Source organism: Felis catus, chromosome D1, assembly GCF_018350175.1.
Source record: "Felis catus isolate Fca126 chromosome D1, F.catus_Fca126_mat1.0, whole genome shotgun sequence".
In the NCBI taxonomy this organism is placed as follows: Eukaryota; Metazoa; Chordata; class Mammalia; order Carnivora; family Felidae; genus Felis; species Felis catus.
Genome location: NC_058377.1, coordinates 67794805 through 67814728, shown reverse-complemented (window position 1 = coordinate 67814728; position 19924 = coordinate 67794805). Strand labels below are relative to the sequence as shown.

The 19924-nt window shown below is 45.1% G+C and overlaps 1 protein-coding gene across 7 annotated transcripts in view; it reads left to right on the top strand.

Moving 5' to 3' along the window:
• The window catches only part of GALNT18 (polypeptide N-acetylgalactosaminyltransferase 18), a 410401-nt gene that overhangs the window by 303666 nt on the left and 86811 nt on the right, over positions 1-19924 (top strand). For all 7 annotated transcript variants that reach the window (XM_045038963.1, XM_045038961.1, XM_003993000.5 and 4 more), the window contains 3 exons: positions 5101-5284; positions 6797-6994; positions 11848-11962. In XM_045038963.1, coding sequence (XP_044894898.1) covers positions 5101-5284; positions 6797-6994; positions 11848-11962 — 497 coding nt within the window. The remainder of the gene's footprint in view (positions 1-5100; positions 5285-6796; positions 6995-11847; positions 11963-19924) is intronic.

The following is a 19924-nucleotide window of genomic DNA, read 5'->3' as shown; positions in this document are numbered from 1 at the left end:
GAAGAGGGATGACACCTGGCCCCATGCAGGGTGCAGATTGTATTTCTCTGTCCACGCCGGCTATCGACAACTCCACCATTGATTCTAAATCTGGCAGAGTCGCAGAGAGCAGACTCCCCACCTCGTCTTTGCCCAACACATTAACACAAACGTGACCTACAGCCTCCCCCTTCTTTCCATAATTATGCTCCTGCCCTGCTCTACCAAGACACTTTGTTAAAAGTTATTTGTAGATATTTCAAGAAATAGTTAAAGGTAGCTCACACGGCGGGGGCAGGGGGGAAGTAAAATAATGCAGACTTTAGAAGTTGAAAATCAAATCTTTTGCAAAGGTAGAGAAGCAAGAATGCTGAACCCTGTGATTAGGCATTAGATTTTTTTCTCTGAGCTTCCTGGCAGCCTTGGCAAAAAGGTAACTATGCGGGGTTATGTATTTGTGTGTAGGTATAAAGAAAATATATTTTTTGAACTAAGTTCTGAGAGGCATTTGTCATATATATATTATATATTACATATAATATATAATAGGCAGTATCTTGGGCGATGGTTTCCTAGCAAACGCAGAAGTGCTTTTGAGATAGTTCTTTCTCTCTTTGGCAACGTAAAAGTTGAAGGAAAACATGAATACCTAATTAGGTAAAGACACTTTGCAAAGACTATGAGCCAATATTGTCTGGAGTATTTCAGGACTGTTTTGATTTTTGATAGCAGCTGTTTGGTCAGGACCAAGGGAATGCTCTCTTCTAATCAGTAGCCAATGTTTGGGATGCAACGGGCTGAGAACAGAATTTCCCTCTAGCTAGTCCACCAGAAACCTTTATCCTACTTCCGTTAACAGGGCGCAGAGGCACGAAGGGGCCAGCAGCTCCTACGAGAAGCAAAGCCTTCTTGTCTCTTGCTGCCACCTTCTAAGTGGCTCTTCTCTGTGTGTGTCTGGCTCTTCACATTTCCTGTGCATCAGGAGTTCACAATCTTACCCGAACCTCAGCACCACACCAGGATAACAGAGCCTGTTTTGTTAGCCTCTGTGTATAACAAACCATCCCAGAAGTAAGTGGCTTAAAACAGCAACCATTCACTGGCTCTCAGTTCTGCAACAAGGCAGCTTGTCTCTGTTCTATGGGGTGTCAGCTGGGTTCCCCCCAACCCCGCGTTTGCAATCAGCAGAAGGATCCGAGATGGCCTCACTCACTGTCTGGGCCTTGGTGGGGTAGCCTAAATTAATGGGGGCTCACTGGGCCTCTCAAGCTCAAGGAGGCTGTCTCAGGCTTCCTTACTTAAGGCAGCCAGACAAAACAATGAAAGTTCAAGCTGCAAGGCCTCCGGAGGCCTAGGCCCGCCACCAGCTCACATCCCTCCCCCCTGCATCCTCTTGCCCTATGGTCAGCCCGGATTCAGCCTGTGAGATGGCTACACAAGGACGTGAATTCAGGAAGGGGGGATTCATGGAGGATCACGGGGTGGCAGTCATCCACAGCCCCATCCCATCAATAAACCCAGCAACAGTAGGCAGTGGTTCTCAGCCAAGGGGTGGGGAGGGACAGAAGGGGACAGGTATGTCCTCCCTGGGGGTGGAGAAGGGTGTCATTTGGTACTAGCTCTGTTCTCACTCCAAGTTCCTGGACTCAGCCCTTAACTGCCATTATCAAAAGCCCAAATACCAGGCTTTATGAGTTCTACTTAAAAATTTTGAAAAGGATATATGAGAGGTGGACCTTTGAAGAGATGGAACAGTCAGTGTTTCAAGAGGCCTCCTGGCAGCCACGCTTGAAGGCCTTGTAAGCACGGGGCACATTGAGCTATGCCGCTCTATGGCCGACTTCCTGATACTTGCAGACGGCGGCATCCCCAGGCCTCCCCAGCCAGCTGTGTGGTTGGAGATCTCGAGGTCATTTTCACATCAGCTAAAGTGAGAGATACGGCATGTGAATGGCAGCCTGAAAGTCAGCTGACTTTTCTCCAGGATGGAAGGAGAACACCTGACCGACCAGCCTCATTGGCCCTAACTCCGCACAAGGGTCACTCTGTGTAAAAGGATGAGTCGAATGACAATAAAGGTCATATGCTAATCACTCTTGCAGAAGCAGGAAAGCTGGAGGGCTTGATAACAAAGCCATTGGATAACAGAATCAGGGAAGAACATACTCTGACTTCAGAGACACGGTGTAAATCTTTAAAAAGATGGAATAAAAGCAGACTAAACATAAGATCCTAATGGTTTGGCTCAGAGCATGCATACACACACACACACACATGCATGCATCCACATGTGTATGCATCTGTGAAGAAACGGGATGAAGGAAGCCTGACTTAGCAGCAACATGTGAAAAGGATGTGTCATTGTCTGTTCCCAAGAAGCTCAATTTGAGTCAAAAGTAGGCCAAAATTAATGAGACCTTCAACTATATGAATAGGGGTATAGATTCTAGAATAAAGGAGGTGATTAGTTCATTCTATTCTGTATAGCCCAATTTACTCCATAAGTATTAGGCCAATTTCTAGGTGCATAATTTAAGTGTTAGAGAAAAACTAACAGATTTAGAGGAAAGCTGAGCATGATAAAAGAACCTGAACTCACCAGACGTGAGGAAGTATACAGAGGCACTGAAGACATTTGACCTAGAGAAATCCTCAGCAAGGACTTAAGGATAGCCTTTTACTCCAAGTGGTTGTCATGTGGAAGAGGGCTTTGATTCTCCCCCTTTGGCCCCTAAGTAAATCTTGAACCAGTGAGTGAAAGGTAGAAGCACCCTGGCATTTGGGGGGCAAAAGGAAGAAGAACAACATTGGATATTTAGAATGGCCCAGTAAGGAATGGACTGTGTGTTTCTGGTCACTGCAGGGGCCAGATGATCACTCATCAGGATAGACAGAGGCGATTCAAATCTTAGATGGGTAATTGGTTCAAAAGGAACATTAAAATCCTGTGCAACTAACTCTGAGGTCTTGGGATTCATGGGGATTTGCCCAGGGTCACAGAGCAAACTGATAGCTGTGTAGCACCTGCGTTTCCTGCCTCCCTTTAAGCATTTCTGCCTCTGATGCCCAGTTTCCTCACCTCCATGATGATCACTTGAGCAGGGATGCCTAGGGATGACATCCTACCCATCCAGCCAGCCCTGTTTGTTTGGCCACCATCATGTGTAAAAAGATCTGAAATCGATGTCTATAGGAGGGCACACCAGTTCTGGCAGTAGCCGGCATGCCCCAAGGCCTGCCCTGACCATGAGGTCCCTGCACGTGTTCCCATCTGCTTGGCCACCAGGGCTTTGCTGCTTATGGACTTCTAACCTAGATTCAGGGCAGAGCAGGAAGAGGTGGTCCTGGACCAGAGCACATGAAGAAGGATTTGCGGCTCCTTCTTCTCTTAAAACTCTCAATGTGATGGACCCGAGGAAGGAGGGAAAGGAGGTTTTTTTTTTGTTTTTTTTTTAAGCATCTACAATATGCTGTGCATTTTTCTCACATGTCAATCCCATTTAATCCTCATAACAACTATATTAGTTTCCTAGAGCTGCTGTATGAATACCACAAACTAGGAGGCTTGGAACAATAGAAATTTATTGTCTCACAGTTCTGGAGTCCAAAACCAAGTCCAAATCGAGCAGGGCCATGCCCCCTCTGAAGGTGATAGAGAGGGATCTGTTCCAGGCCTCTCTCCTAGCTTCTGGTGCCCTCAGATGGTCCTTGGCTTGTAGGTAACCATCTTCTCTTTATGTCTCCTTACTTATCTTCCTTCTTTGCACCTCTCTGTCCAAATTTCCTCCTTTTATAAGAACACCAGTCATGGGACTAATGATCTTGACTCGGTTAAATCTGCAAAGACCCTGCTTCCAAATAAGGTTATATTCTAAGGTACTAGAGGCTAGGCTTCAGCGTATCTTTTTGCTGATCCCTAACAGTCCACCCTGTGGTTCCCCAAAATCCATGTCCTTACCACACGCGAAATACATCCACCACCATCCACCACATCCTCACAGACATCAACAACTCGTGGAGGAACAGGCCTAGGATCATAACGCTCCTACCTGGAAAGCAGACTTAAACTACATCATTGCTGCCTCCAAATACCACCCTCTTTCCACTACACAGGGCTGCTGCTCTGGGGCACGCCTGCCAGGCGCCAGGCACTGTGCTGGCCGCCTCCTGCCCTTTCCTCACGGCAGGCTGCTTATCTGGCAGGACCCCAGACTGGGCACCAAGGGACACGGAGCTCCTGCTGCTGTCCTCTGATGAGGACGAGGCTCAGCCCAATGGGTCTATCCCACGGCGTGGGCAGGCTGCGCAGGTAGGAGGAGGACTCCTGCCAGGGCGGTCCTGGAGAACACAGGCAAAGGGTGGAAATCGAGTGCTGGGGAGGTGCAGCGATGGCAGGTGGGAGAATGCAGCCCACTAGGGTCATTTTGGGAAAAGGAGTGTCACAGGCTGTTGCCTAAACTGCTGTGGAAAACCCAACGAGCGTGGCTGCCGTGCCGTCTCTGGCTGAGGGGCGAGGGGACCGCAGGACCCATTTACATTTACGAAGTAGCAGGGGAATCAGATGCTTAGCCAGGCACCAGCAGGCGGCAAACCAATGCCAACTGCTCACAGGGCATAATGCCTGGTCGTCCACTTCCCGGAAGGATGGAGATCCAGGCAGGAACGGGTCCCGGGCTGTAATCTTCGCAGATGGAAGCTTCCTTTGGGCATTAGGGGAGAACCAGTGGAGGGCACTGGGGAAGAAAGAGGCCACTGAGCTGATGAGAAGAATACGGCTTTTGAAGTCATTAGACCCGGCTTGAAACCAGCCTGTGCCACTCGCAAGCTGCATGGCATTGGACAAATTGAGAAACCCTTCTGAGCCCCATTTTCCCGTGGGCTTGTTGTGAAGATTAAATAGACAGTATGTGTGAAGCATGTGACCCTGTGCAAGTTGCCGGGCTCAATAAAAATTGTTTTCGCCTCTATTTTTCCCTTCAAAGCTGAGCGGCCCTGGCCATCCTGGGGAACATTAAGGAGACCTGGGGAGGGAAATGGACCCTCCAGCCTCTCACCTAAAAGGGTGAATGTTTTCATCGCCCCTCCCCACCTCATGCTAACGATGCATTTTCTCCCTTCCAGAGGAGCTGAAGGAGAAGCTGACGGAGTACGTAGACAAGGTGAATGGCCAGAAGCCGGGCTTCATCAAGGTCGTGCGCCACAGCAAGCAGGAAGGCCTCATCCGCTCCAGAGTCAGCGGCTGGAGGGTGGCCACCGCCCCCGTAGTGGCACTCTTTGATGCCCATGTGGAGTTCAATGTGGGCTGGTAAGTGCCCATCAGGAGAGGAGGAGAAGTCCCAGTGTGGTCCAGGGCTTTGGCGCAAATGAGTGCAAAGCATGCTGGGATCTCAGTCCTAGTGCGGGAAAGGAGAGAATTCTTGAAACAGATGAGATCTGGATGTGTGACTGACATAGGCCACCAGGCTGGCCCTTCAGGGTGGGGGAGAGTCAGGGGCCAACAGGTCAATACACAGTGTCTAAAGGGTATGGTGACATCAGGTGTGACTCTGGCTAGTGTCTTCCTCTAGGAGACGGGATCTGGGAGAGGGTAAATACTAAGGGCAAGGCTTAGAATTCCAGTCCAGCTCAGGACAGGGCTGCAACTGCTGGGCAAGGGACAGCTGGACCAGACATGAAGCAGACAGTGGTGAGAAGGGGCTAAGGTAGCTTGATGTTATCACGGGTGGCCTGTGCTCCCCCAAATGCCAACCCAAACGTAGCATAGAATCTCAGATTCTTCCTAATGGTGAAACTGTGTCTTAGAAAATCTTTCTTTCTCTGGTCAGGGCTACTCAGGTGCTGTGTGGGGCAAGAGAAAAGGCATATGGACTCAGTGGCTGCAGCCAATCAGGGATAGGACATTGACATCCCTGCAGGGCCAGCGGGGGTGTGCTGTGGCTGGCCCACTGTGTGTGGCTTAGTAGAGACCCAGGGTGAGGAGGGCCCTTTAGCAGGAAGGAGCTGCCGGGCATGCACGCAGCATGACTACATTTGGGCATACTTTTATATAACAGGCCCAAATTAAGGCTGCAATGAAGCTGTTTTTTATAGTTGAAGTCCCTGCTTGCCATTTGTGACTATTTAAAAAGCATTTTCACTGGATTTATGGCCAGAAGAGGAGAGGGACACTTACTATTTCAAGCTGATTTGAATAAACAATTACGCAACAAATGCATTATTAATAAGAAGCTCATCATTCCTGTCTGCAAACACTTTATGTGCCTGGTGCCCATGGGGGCCTCCTGGCTGCCTGGAAGTCCTACCCCCTGCCTCTCCTTGGGCAGTGGAGGGCGTGTGGGATGGGGTGGAAGGACTGAAGCAGCATCAAGTAAGTTTCTTCTCACCTCCATGCTTCTGCCACTGTCATCTGCCTTTTCCTCCTGGTTGATACACTGAATTTTAGCAAAATCAAAGCCTGAGTTGAAAGCTTCCCATAGAACCTCAGATCTCCTCCTCTCTTCTTTCTTGGGTCTTGATTTTTTTTTTCTAGTAGAAAAAGTGAAAGCAAGCAGACACAAGTATCTAAGGCACGAAGAATCTCTCAGCTCAGCCCCAGACAAGCTGCAGGAGTGCCCAGGCCTCTTGCCAACCCACAAGTCTAGGGAGAGGGGTGGAGGTTAAATAGGGACTCCTTCCCTGGGGGCAGAACAGCGCTCCTGGAGCAGATGGCCAGGCGTTTTGTTCATTTTCCTGCAGGGGTGGGGGGAGGAAGGAGCTCTAGGGGTCGCCAGCTGGACACCTTGGAAGCGGTTACCGTCCTTCCCCTCCTCTCGCTCAGGGCTGAACCTGTGCTCACCCGCATAAAGGAGAACCGGAAACGGATCATCTCCCCCTCCTTTGACAACATCAAATATGACAACTTTGAGATAGAAGAGTACCCGCTGGCCGCCCAGGGCTTTGACTGGGAGCTGTGGTGTCGTTACCTGAACCCCCCCAAGGCCTGGTGGAAGCTGGAGAATTCGACCGCCCCAATCAGGTAAAGCATCCTTCCCTGCAGCTCTCTCTGCCTTGTCTTCCAGGCAGGGACTCGCCTCCCAGCTCAAACTTGTTCCCCAAACTCCAGCCCCACTGTGGGATGATGGGGTGGGGGGTGGGGCCGGAAGGGAATTACAGATGAGCCCTTCCAAAAGAACTATGGCACCAGCATCCATTCAGAGGCTCAGAGTTATTCATTTGCACACATGGTGATGGGACACCCGCCGGGTACCAGCTGCGGTGCCGGGTGCTGGGGATCCAGAGGGATTAAGACTCAGTTCCTGGCCCCAAAAGCCTGAAGTCTAGTGAAAACAGACAAAATAATTGGAAGAACAAATTGTTGCTGGAGGAAACTGCATGGAAAGTAGGGAGAATCTTTTTCAGAGACTAACATTTGCACTTGTTTTTAAGTGCATAGAGGAGATTGCCAGCTGGGGCGGGGACCTTCTTACGTGAAAAAGCAGAGTGAGTTTGTGGACACAGAGGAGGTTTAAAGGGACCTTTGGGAGGAGGACCATGAGGAGGCAGCCTCAGGCAATGAGGCTGGAGGGGCAGAGAGGCAAGACCAGACCTCACAGCGCCTTGTATGCCTTGCTGATATTCAAGTTAATCCCGTAGGACTCAGTCAAAAGTGGCTTCAAACTGCATTTTAAAGATTCCGAACTCTTTCTGCCTTTGCCACTGCCTTCACAGACACCCAAATGACTCCACTGTGCAGCCTCTGTTCCATGGGTCAGGACTCCTGAAACAGCCACCCCACCAGCCCTTATTTCTGTCTGGTTAATCACAGATCAGGTGCCTTTATGCTCTCTGCAAAGTCCTGCTCGTTAAACACACAGATGGCACCAGAGGTGGCCTAGGGGACAATTCTTGGAATGAAAGAGGAGATTAGAAACTGATGTTGCTTTGTATTACATGAGGGAGAAAGATTATGAAAAATTTAATTGAAAGTGGGTGGTTAATATCTGAGATCACATCTTTCCTTGCCAGAAAACAAACCATAGTCCTATTTATAACAAGGTGAAAGAGAACCACATAGCTTTCCTGCAGTTACCCCTGTTACCCACCTGTTAGCCCCTGCCACAATTTTGTGTTGTTAAATATATGTTTGGAGGTCACTGTGTCCAAGGGTCTCTTACACACACAGTCTCATTTGCTCCTCATTATAACCTTTTGACAGCTCATTGGGTCATCCCTGTTTCACAAGATGAGGACAGCCCATGAGATGGACAAAGGAGAATGTCCCTGCCACACAGGCTGTGGGCAGTGGAGCCAGGATCCAAACCTAGGTTGGCTAGATTCCACATCTAGTTGTCATCCACATAGATTCCCACTGTTGAGCTCATAACTGCCATGGTTGAATTCTGCCCCTAGGTGAGCTGAATGCTACTGGAAGGAAGTATACTGTCATACAAGGAGTGTTCTTGCAGAAGACTGCACTGACATTCGCTGCTTTGTTCTGCTCATCTTGAAATGTGTCAACCTGGTCATAGTAAACCTAATTCTAGGTCCTTGACAAAGAATAGGATCTCAAAGTTTTCATTACCTAACTTTTGTCAAAAACTTGGCTGAGAGAAAATCATATTCATGGAAGGTTTTTGGAAGAACAATACTGACTTAATCCTAGATGAATAGAACCTCATAGAAAACTGTGAGCTATACAAATATACCTTGCCCACTTTGGTTCCTATTTCCTTGGAGCTGTACATCAGTGCTTTGTCCATATGACGTAAGCTATCAAAAGAGCTCAGAGGTATCTTCTACTGCATTCTAAAGTGACGTTTTTGAGATGGTTGTTCACTCTGTCCCAGAGTGACCTCTAAGAATACTGACATGAGAAATTTATTTCAAACTGACGGCTAGTCAAAGGAAATCTTATTATCCTCAAGGAATAAGTGTGATATTTTCACATGGGAGCAGTACTTCTTATTCCTAAAACATGTTTGTTCATTTGCATGTTGGCTTCCAGGAAGCTCAGTGTCAGTTTTGTGGGTCTACTTTAATTTTTTTATTTATTTATTTTTGAGAGAGAGACAGAAAGAGTGAGCGAGGGAGGGTCAGAGAGAGAGGGAGAGAATCCCAAGCAGGCTCTGCTGCCAGCACGGAACCCGATGTGGGGCTCGAACCCACAAACCGTGAGATCATGACCTGAGCCAAAACTAAGAGTCGGACGCTTAACCAACTGAGCCACTCAGGTGCCCCCGTGGGTCTACTTTAAAACCTGTGAAGGAGGACCTAACACTGTACATGCATCCTGACTGGCTCCTAATTTGTTGTGAACTCTTGGTCTTTTCAGACATGTATGTATTTTGTATTTCAATGTATTGGACATTTTTTTCGTAAGCTCTTTCTGATCTTTTTTGGGAATGAGGTAAGGTAGAAATCAATAACACTTCCAGGCTGATTGGGTCCACTTCATACCCTAGCTAGTTAATAAGTAATAGACTGCCTGAGGTGGCCTGTGCTCATTCCACAGTGATTGTGTTAGATTCTGCTGTTTCCCTGAGTGGGTTTGGCCAAATGGGGAAGACTCCTTCCTGCAGGTCTTGGAGCACCATGTGGAAATACTCAACATTTCAGGAACGTCAAGGAAAAGGTTGAGACCTCACTCTGCTCACTCTTCTGGACTGATGTTTTGAAATCACCATGAATTCATGGAGGGGATTCTCCAGGCTTCTTGATTGTGCAAGTGCATCTTTTTTAATGATTTTTAAAGTAACAATTCTGTCCCACAAGTTTTCAAGGTTTTACATTATTTAATTTAATCCTTATGAGGTTCTACTTGATTCTATTTCATGGATATGGAATCGGAGGCTCAGAGAGGCTAGGGAACTTTTCTCAGTGACACACAGCCAGGAGGGAATTTTTCCCATAGCACGCACCTCCAAGGCCAAGGTCAAAGCATCCTCCACTACAGCAGGATCTCTGCCTGCTTTAGGAGTAGTGGATTGAAGTAGATTGTCCTCCCTGGCTTCCTGTGGTCTGTGGAAGGTGAGCCCATCCAGAACAAAATGCTGTGATTTAAAAGGAGGGGGGCCAGGGACCCGAAGGCACCAGTCCCTGCCTGAGCAGCCTCCTGCATCAACACTGTCTAAAGAAATGGCCTGCAAAATAGCGGTTTCTCCACCTTGATGAGTTTCCAATTTCAAAGATGGGTCCATTTGCATGTGACTGACAGTTTTCTCATCACTGAGGATTCATCATTTCTCTTTTTCTTTCTCTTCCCCTCCAAATCCTTCAGCCACCAGCTGATAAGATGCTATATACAAGGGCTAGAAATGGTAGCAGTGTGCAGTGGAACAATTCAAAGTCATTTGTGTAAGCTAATGCTCTCAGCAGAGAGGCAGTCCACATGTGCTCATGCTGATTCTCCTAATACGAATCACTCCTAGCAAAGTCCTGTGCTTCAGTGAGTGCCTTTACATGGCCTATGAACCCTGAGCCCATACTGTCACTAAGGAAAGACCTTCCAGCTCCTGGACCAGTTGGCTCAGGCCTAAGACCCAATTGCTCAGGCCTAAGACCCAGGCCATGTACTAAACCCTACCTGTTGGTTATCTCCCTCCAGTGTCCCACAGGCACCTTCAGATCTGTTTTCCCAGTAGGGAGTGCTTCTTCCTTCTGAAGCCAGCTTCTCCATGGCCCACATCAATGGGTGGTCCCCACTCCACCATCATGCAAACCACAAAGCCAGCAGGCATCCAGAGTCCTCCCACCCTCTCTCTCTCTCTCTCTCTCACCCATTCACCTGTTTCTAAGTTCTGTTGATTTACATTAACATGTGTCCTTAAACTGTCTGTCCATTCCTGATACGCTGGTCAAGGGCCTCATCATTTCTCACAGGACATAGCAACAAGCTTCCCAACTGGATTCCTCAGTTTTCACCCAATCACCCCACAGCTGCTGCAGGATTCCTTTTAAAGCACAGATCTGGGGGCGCCTGGGTGGCTCAGTCGGTTGAGCGTCCGACTTCGCTCAGGTCACGATCTCACAGTCCGTGAGTTTGAGCCCCGCATCAGGCTCTGTGCTGACAGCTCAGAGCCTGGAGCCTGCTTCAGATTCTGTGTCTCCCTCTCTCTCTGGCCCTCCCCCCATTCATGCTCTGTCTCTCTCTGTCTCAAAAATAAATAAATGTTAAAAAAAAATTTTTTTAAAGCACAGATCTGTTTGTTCTCCATATTTAAGAGTCTGGGGTGGGTTTTTTTGTTTGTTTTTGTTTTTTCTGGGGGGGGCTCTCTTTTCTTTGTTCTTTTGTTTCTTAAATTCCATATATGAGTGAAATCATATGGTATCTGTCTTTCTCTGGCTGACTTATTTCTGCTCCTACCAAAGTCGGATTAAAATTCCTCACTGACACTCCTCTACCTCCAGATAAAATGCAAATCATTTACCGTGCTGTCCAAAGCCCCAGGTAATCTTTCTAAGTGAACCAAGGTTAACACGCAGGACCCAAGTTGGGGAAGGGTGAGGGAGGTAGCATGGGTACCCAGGTAGAAACAGAGACTGGTTGTGCAGCTCAGAGCTCAGGCATCGAGGAAGCTACAAAGGCAGACATGCAGCCTGGGCCCGCAGACTGAGTACTCGGTCTCTGGGCTAACACACCACGCAAGTGCCACCTGGAATGATAGCAGGCCCCGAGGTGGGGAGCTACCCACGGCCACCTTGAGGAAACAGCCTCTCTACAGCCTCTGGTGAAGGTGGGCGTGGGAGGGGCCTGCAGAGAACAAGGCCCACTCCAGCTCAGCAGCAAAAGAAGGAAGAGGAACAGATCCTTCTGGTAGGAAGGCACCACCGCTCTGACTCCTCTGGCAGCCCCTCTGCTAACTGCTGGCCCATCTCTCCTCACCCCTGTAGGAGCCCTGCCCTCATTGGCTGCTTTATTGTGGACCGGCAGTACTTCCAGGAGATCGGCTTACTGGACGAGGGCATGGAGGTCTACGGAGGCGAGAATGTCGAGCTGGGGATCAGGGTAAGCAAGGTTTCTCACCCAGAGGGCTTGGCTCAGCTCCCCAAAAGGTGAATGAGCCTAGGAGGTGGAGAAATGGGGCTCCAGGTTGCTGACTGTCTAGTCCTTAACCTTACTTCGTGTGTGTGATCAGGGCTGCTTGCGGACGGGATAGAGACACAAGAGGGGACCTATAGAATTTGCAGGAAGAAAAGGACTTCAGAAACTGCTTCGGCTAGGGCCGGGGACATGGGAGAATAGAGCTCCCAACTATGGGAACAACCTCTTTGTTAAAACCGAACATAGGCTCCTCAGGGCTGAGCAGAAGTGTGCTCCAGGAAGAGACCTGCATGCATCGAGGGGTGGCTATACCAGAGTGAGCCTTAGAGTCACCTCCCCTTAGAATTTCTCACTCTCATATTCTCTGCCTCCTCCACAGCAGTCCAGAGAACTTTCCTAAAGACTTTACCAAGAGAGAGCTCCAGGGAAATAAAACTCGTGGGCTATAAAGAGCAAAACACAGCCAGGCTCACTCCATTCTGTTTTCTGATGTCACCATGTGCTGGTCAGACACTCAGACCTATTCAGACCACTCTTCAGAGGTAGCCACCATCCTTCCCCGAAATAGAGGGTCTTTTGCAGCTATTGACACGTGGTGTGAATGCACAATAGGCATCATTTTAATTTCTCATCCCATGGGAATATTTCCTAGGCTCCGGCTCTTTTTCCTGGGCCCATGAAAAGATAACTCCAAAATGATACCTCCCCCATCATGTCTGAGGGACACATTTGGTGCCCTGGTGGTTGGCAAGAATGTAATAATGGAAACGATGAAGGACTTCATCCTAGAGGGAAGCCCACCTTTCTGTCTAGGCCGTGGTCCTACCCTCATAAAAGAAAAACAATATTCAAGCTGTGGCTTATCCCTACAGTGGTCCCCATTGTCCTCTCCATGGGCATTGTAATTGAAGCAGCCTGACACATCCATGTGGGACAGCCCTTGGAGAGGACCTTGTATCTGCTGGAGTTCATGGCCATCGTCCAAGATATTCCTCATCACTGCCAGCTCTCCATGCAAACCACCCCAGCATCCAGCTCATTCCTACTAATGACCCACTCTTGGCCTTGTGGCTTCAGTGTCTATATTTCCAGTTCTCAGTCAGGACTCCAGCTTGGACACACCCTCCTCTTACCTCTAACTTCCTTAGTCCTCCCACCCCACTGGGCAAGTCATCTGACCCTGAACAGACCTTGCCCTGCCCTGAAGGGAGACTGGGCATCTCTGCTGAGCATCTCACAACATCTACAATGGTCTGACCAGCACTGTGTGGGCTTGACTTACTGCCCAGCCTTAATCCTAAGGCTCTGACGACTGGCAGCAGGAGCAGCCTATCTGCAGCTGAGCTTAGAAAACACTTCTAGACACTTGAATTCACTGAAATCCAGAGAGATTGCTTTGAAGGCAGTCAAAATGCATGGGCTTCGTAGGGAGCTAATATATTCATAGAGGACAGCACCTGCGTTATCACCTTCCCTCCTCCAGCTCTCCCTACATCAGTCATTTATTCACCATTTGTGTCCTCACCATCTCAGTTCCGCACCACTCCTAAATAAATGGTTGTCCCCAAACATACTATTTTTCACAAGGAGCTGCTGCCAGGAATTGGCGGAGCAGGTGGGGCCCCCTCCAGTATGTGTGCTCTCTGGGTAGAGATGCTTGAGGACTCAGAGAGGAAGCAGATGTGTGAGGTCTTCCCAGAAACTGAGCTCACACGTATGTGGGACAGTCATGGGGTGGTGGGAAGCTTCTGGCTTTTCCTTGCCCAGATTATAAAGCTGTTCTGGAGTGTGGGCTTGGGTGAGGCTTTCAAAAAGTGTTTAAAATTATGGGGGTTTGTGTTCAGGGTGTAAAACGTTGCCTGGCTTTTCTTCTTCTCCGTCTCTTCCCTCCCACTTGACAGAGACGAAATGTCATTGTAGTTGAAGGAAAGGTGTTTTTAAAAGCACAGACTGGGGGTGCCTGGGTGGCTCAGTCGGTTAAGCGTCCGACTTCACCTTGGGTCACGATCTCATGGTTCATGAGTTCGAGCCCCGCGTCGGGCTCTGTGCTGACAGCTCAGAGCCTGGAGCCTGTTTCAGATTCTGTGTCTCCCTCTCTCTGTTCATGCTCTGTCTCTCTCTGTCTCAAAAATAAACAAACATTAAAAAAATAATAAAAATAAAAATAAAATAAAAAAATAAAAAAAAATAAAAGCACGGACTGAACGGCCTGTTGGCCGACAGAGCTGAGAACAGAAGGAGAGGCTAGTTCATTTGAATTCCAGTGACCCACCCCCCGCCACCACCAAAATAGATTTTAATGTTTTGTGTGGTTATTAGTGTTTTCCTTTCATGTATTAGGAGTTCGCATCCCAGTGCCTCACTTTCATCATCTGGGATCTCCACAGGAGTGTTTGTAAAAAGGAGAGATGTTGCTTTTCTCATTTCTTTGATTTAAAGATAACATATTCAAAGTCCTTGCCCATTTGGAACAAAGAAAGAGTTGTTTGCACAATTATTCGCTACCTGCTCTGGCACCTAACCATGCCATCCATCTATATCCCTAAAAAGTAGTTGTTATTGTAATACCCCTTTTATTCAGATGAGAAAATTGTGAAATTAAAGAGTTTACATGTGTTCTCAAAGTCATATAGCTTAGAAGAGGTAGAGAAAAGATTTAACCCCAGATCTTTATGATTAGAAAGCCTAGATAGATATTCCATAGTGAGGGAGGCCTGGGTAGCTCAACTGGTTAAGCGTCCAATTCTTGATTTCAGCTAAGGTCATGATCTCATGGTTCGTAAGATCAAGCCCCACGTCAGGCTCTGTGCTGAGCTGAGTGTGGAGCCTGCTTAAGATTCTCTCTCTCCCTCTCACTCTCTGCCCCTTCCCCATTCATACATGCATGATCGCTCTCTCTCAAAATAAATTTTTTTTAAAAGATATACCACAGTGATCCAGGGATAAAAGTCTTTTGAGCATACCCCCAAAAGTATTACAGTGTCCATGCAGTAATTTCCTTCTACTCTATTCAGTCGTATCTACTGAATGTAAAGCCTTTTTCTTTTTTTGTATTTGTTTCCAATAATCCCCCCCTTTTTTTCTGATTTCTAATTCCACAACTCAGTGGGAAAAAAAAGAAGGGAGTTACTGTGGGCAAGCAGATGAAAACAAACAATAAGAGCTGACACGGAATAAAAGGCAGAAAGATTGTATAGGCGATGGCTATAAAGATGCTAAAGTATAAGTAGAAAGCATTCAAGAAGTGGTAAGGAATTAAGAAATTGTTAGAGACGCTTATAAATTCAATGGACTCCCCTCAAAAATATGTTGAAGTTCTAACCCTCTGTACCTGTGAATATGATCTCATTTGGAAATAGGTCTTTGCCAATGTAATCAGGTGAACATGAGGTCATGCTGGGTTGTGGTGGCCCTAATCCAATACGACTGGTGTTTTTGGAAGGGATGTTTGGACACAGATAGGCACAGAGGGAGGATGACCATGTGAAGATGGAAGCACGGATTGAAGTAATGTCAGGGAATGCCTGGGGCCACCAGAAGCTGGAAGAGGCAAGGAAGAATCCTGTCCTAAGGCTTTGGAGAGAGTATGGCCCTGTTAATGCCTGTTTTCAGACTTCTAGCCTCCAGAGCTATGAGAGAATAAATCTGTGGTTTTAGGAGATCCAACTTGTGCTTTGTTATAACACAAGGAAATTAAAGTGTGAGTGAAAATAGGTAGGAACCTAGAGAAAGTCTGCATCTACTATATTTGAAGAACCTGGTGACTTTAGGTTTATGATTTCTCAATTTCACAGAGTACAGAGGACATTATACAAAGCCTAAGGGTTTCCCAGCTTGAAGAGTCTAATAAAATAACCCCCCAGCCCCGACCTCACCTCCCATAAAACTGGTCACTCCAAAGGCCTATTAGCTCAGTATAAAGATGAGCTAGAAATACTCCCATCCTCACCCCCAGTGATAGAGTGAAAATTGCCTATCTCAATTTTCTGCTGGGAAGAGAGGAAGAATTCTCCTCTGTGAGTTTCTCCCTTGGATTTATAACATAAAATCAAAATACTTCATGATCCAGAAAAATCTCAAGAGTAGAATTTAACTTAAAGTTGTTGGAAGTTCTTAAGCATCTGCAAAAATGTATACAAACCCTCTCTGGGGAAAGACCCTTTTAACCCAGGCCATAAAACTTCCCACAGCCAGAGTTTCAAGGAATAGGAGTTCATCTTTTTTAAAAAACCACAAACGAACAAGGGGAAAAGAAAGCGCCAAGAGCAAACACCAGCAAAAGCATTGGACAGCCAAATTTGTTCTATAAAATCTTCAAGTATTGACTCTATCAGACTCAGGGTATGAAACAAGTTGTATACTAGTTTTAAATAAATCGGAAATTGGAGATATAAATAAGAAGAAAGAGACTATGAACAAGACTCATCATATTGGGATAAAAATAGAATTTTAAAGATAAATATAAAAATGGAAATTAAAAGTTTAATGGGTGGATTAAATCATGCAGATGGATATTATTTAAAGGAAAAATAGTAAACTGGGAAATATACCTAAAAAGATTATTCAAAATCATCCCAGGAATACAAAGAAGAAAATATGAAAAAAAAAAAAAGATTGAAAGACAGGTAGAATTGAGGGGAAAGATCTAATATCTTAGAATTCCAGAAGGAGATAATAAAAAGTGAGGATTAGGCAAAAGCAATTATTTTAAGAGATAATGACTAAAAATGTACCCAAGCTGGTGAAAGACACCAGCCCTCAGATTCAGGAAGTCGGCCTGTCCAAAGTAAGATAAATACAAATATATCCACACTTAGACATGTCATAGTGAATGCCAGAAACAAAGATCTGTTAGCAGCCAGAGAAAAAAGATAGACTACTGAAAAATTAATGATAATTAGAGTAACAGTTGACTTTTCAGTGGCAATAATGGAATCCAGAAGACGATGAGATAATATCTTAAATATTCTGAAAGAAAATAATTGTGTCTTTTATATATATAAAGGAAAGTCATTTTATGAAACACAAAAACTGTAAGAGTTTGCCACTCATAGATCCTCACTAAAATAAATTACAAAGGATACACTTCAAGTATAAGGAACATGACCCCAGAAGGAAATTTGAGGTGAAAGAAGAATACTTAGCTCAAAAAGTAGAAAATATATGAGGAAATATAAAAACATGTTGATGGTAAGTAACACTATAGTAGTGTTTTATGGGATTATTAAAACTACAATGTGTGATGACAATTGCCAATAAATTGGGAGGGGATGTTTGTAATGAAAGTGTTCTCAAGTGCCTATATGTTAATGAGGGTGGAAGGGATATTAGTTGACTTTCACTTTTGATGAAGTGAGCACATTAAAATTTCTAGGGAAGCCATGAGAATCATAAAGAAAGTATAACTTCCAAAGCAGTAAAGGGGACAAATGAAATATGAAAATGGTAAGAAGGGGAGAAATAGAAAGGATGAGAAAACATAGATGGTAGAAATAAATCCAAATATATGAGTAAATACAGTAAGTTTACAAGTAAGTTTAACTCACATGGTAAGTTAAATGACAAACATTTTAAAATTAGATTTTTTAAGTTATCTGTTGGCTATTTATAAGAAACATGTCTGAAATGTAATAATATAGAAAGGTTAAATCTAAATGGATAGAAAAATTCATGACAGGCAAATGCCAATGAAAAGAAAGTTGCTATAGTTATATTAATATTAGAAAAAATACTATTACAACATGTTGTAGTACAAATAAAGGTTTCTACAATGTGCAGTTCATCAGAATATATAACAATTATAAGCTTTTATGTACCTAATTTCACAACCTTGATTTATATAAAGTAAAAGTTGACAGAATTACAAGGAGACATCGACAGCTCCAGTAATGTAGTGGAATATTTTAATACATTTCTCCAAGGAACTGATAGACCAACACAATAGTTTGAATCTGATGGGCATATAGAGAACACTGCATCTAACAATTACAAGATTCAACAAATTTCAAGGATTAACATTATATAGAACATGTTCTCTGACTACAATGGAATTCAATTAGAAACCCACAACTAAAAGGTATAGACAAAAGCCATATTTTTGGAAATGATGAAACATTTCTAAATGCATAGGTCATAAAAGAAATTATACTGGAAATCTGAGAATATTTTAAACTGAGTATACCAAATATGCTACATTTTACATTATATTAAATACAGCTAAAACAGCACTTAAGTTGTAAATTAAAACAGTATGGTATTGGCATAAAATTAGACACATAAGTCAACAAAATGGAGAGCCCAGAAATAAACTCACACATATATGGTCAATTAGCTTACAACAAAGGAGCCAAGAATACACAACAGGGATAGGACAGTCTCCTCAATAAATGGTATTGGGAAAACTGGGCAGCCACATGCAAAAATTGGACCACTTTCTTACACCATACACAAAAAATAATTCAAAATGGTTTAAAGACTTGAATGTTAGACCTGAAACCATAAAACCCATAGAAAATGTAGATAGTAAGCTCCTTAACATAAATCTTGGTGATGATTTTTGAATCTGACACGAAAAGTAAAAGCAGAAAAAGCAGAAATAAACAAGTGCAACTATACCAAACTCAAAAGAGTCAGCACAGGAAAGGAAACCCATCAACAAAATGAAGTCAACCTACTGAATGGGAGAAAATATTTGCCAATCATATAACTGATAAGAGATTAATATCCAAGATATATAAAGAATCCATGCAATGTGGTAGCAAAAGAACCCAAACAATCCTGTTTAAAAATAGGCAGAATATCTAAATAAACATCTTTCTAAGGAAGATATACAGATGGCCAACGGGCACATGAAAAGATGCTCAACAACACTAATCATCAGGGAAATGTAAATCAAGACCACAATAAGATATCACCTCACACCTGTTAGAATGGCTGTTATCAAAACGACAAGAGATAACAAATGTTGGCAAGGATGTGGAGGAAGGAGAAGAGTCTTTGTAATGACCAAAAGCACAATGACTTGGATCTCTTCTAGGGCCAAACATCCAGGCAGATCCCTGGGTTTAGAGCACAAAAACGTACAGCACAATTACTGGTGCTTAATAACAGGCCTGAGTCATAAAGAAAAGCCTAAATTGTATTCTAAATTGTATTCAGAATACAACAGGCACTCTGTTCAATACAACAGAAAGAGCATACACATGTTTAAAAATTTCTTTAGAAAATGTAAAGCCAGGGGCGCCTGGGTGGCGCAGTCGGTTAAGCGTCCGACTTCAGCCAGGTCACGATCTCGCGGTCCGTGAGTTCGAGCCCCGCGTCAGGCTCTGGGCTGATGGCTCAGAGCCTGGAACCTGTTTCCGATTCTGTGTCTCCCTCTCTCTCTGCCCCTCTCCCGTTCATGCTCTCTCTCTGTCCCAAAAATAAATAAACGTTGAAAAAAAAAAAAAAAAAAACGTAAAGCCAGTTAAATTTCTAATATTGGAAGAGACAGTTCCTCAGTTATGTGAAATTGACATAGGGAAACATCTGGAAGCCTAGCCTGTTTATTATTCTTTGAAACTAAATTGTTTTAAATGTTTATTTATTTTGAGAGACAGAAACAGAGACAGTGTGTGAATGAGAGAGAGAGAGGGATTGAGAATCTCAAGCAGGCTCCACACTGTCAGCGCAGAGCCTGACATGGGACATAATAACATGAACTGTGAGATCATGACCTGAACTGAAACCCGGAGTCCAATGTTTAATGGACTGAGACACCCAGGTGCCCCTGAAATTAAATTCTTCAATGTAAGTAACAGCTATCTCCACCTTTCTGGGATGGAAACCATAGAAGTAGGAAAGGCAGAGAAAGAATGCTGCCACAGCTATGCCAATTCCCTTCTGAGTGTCCAGGGCAGAGGCAATCTGAGGAAAGAGAGCTCTCCT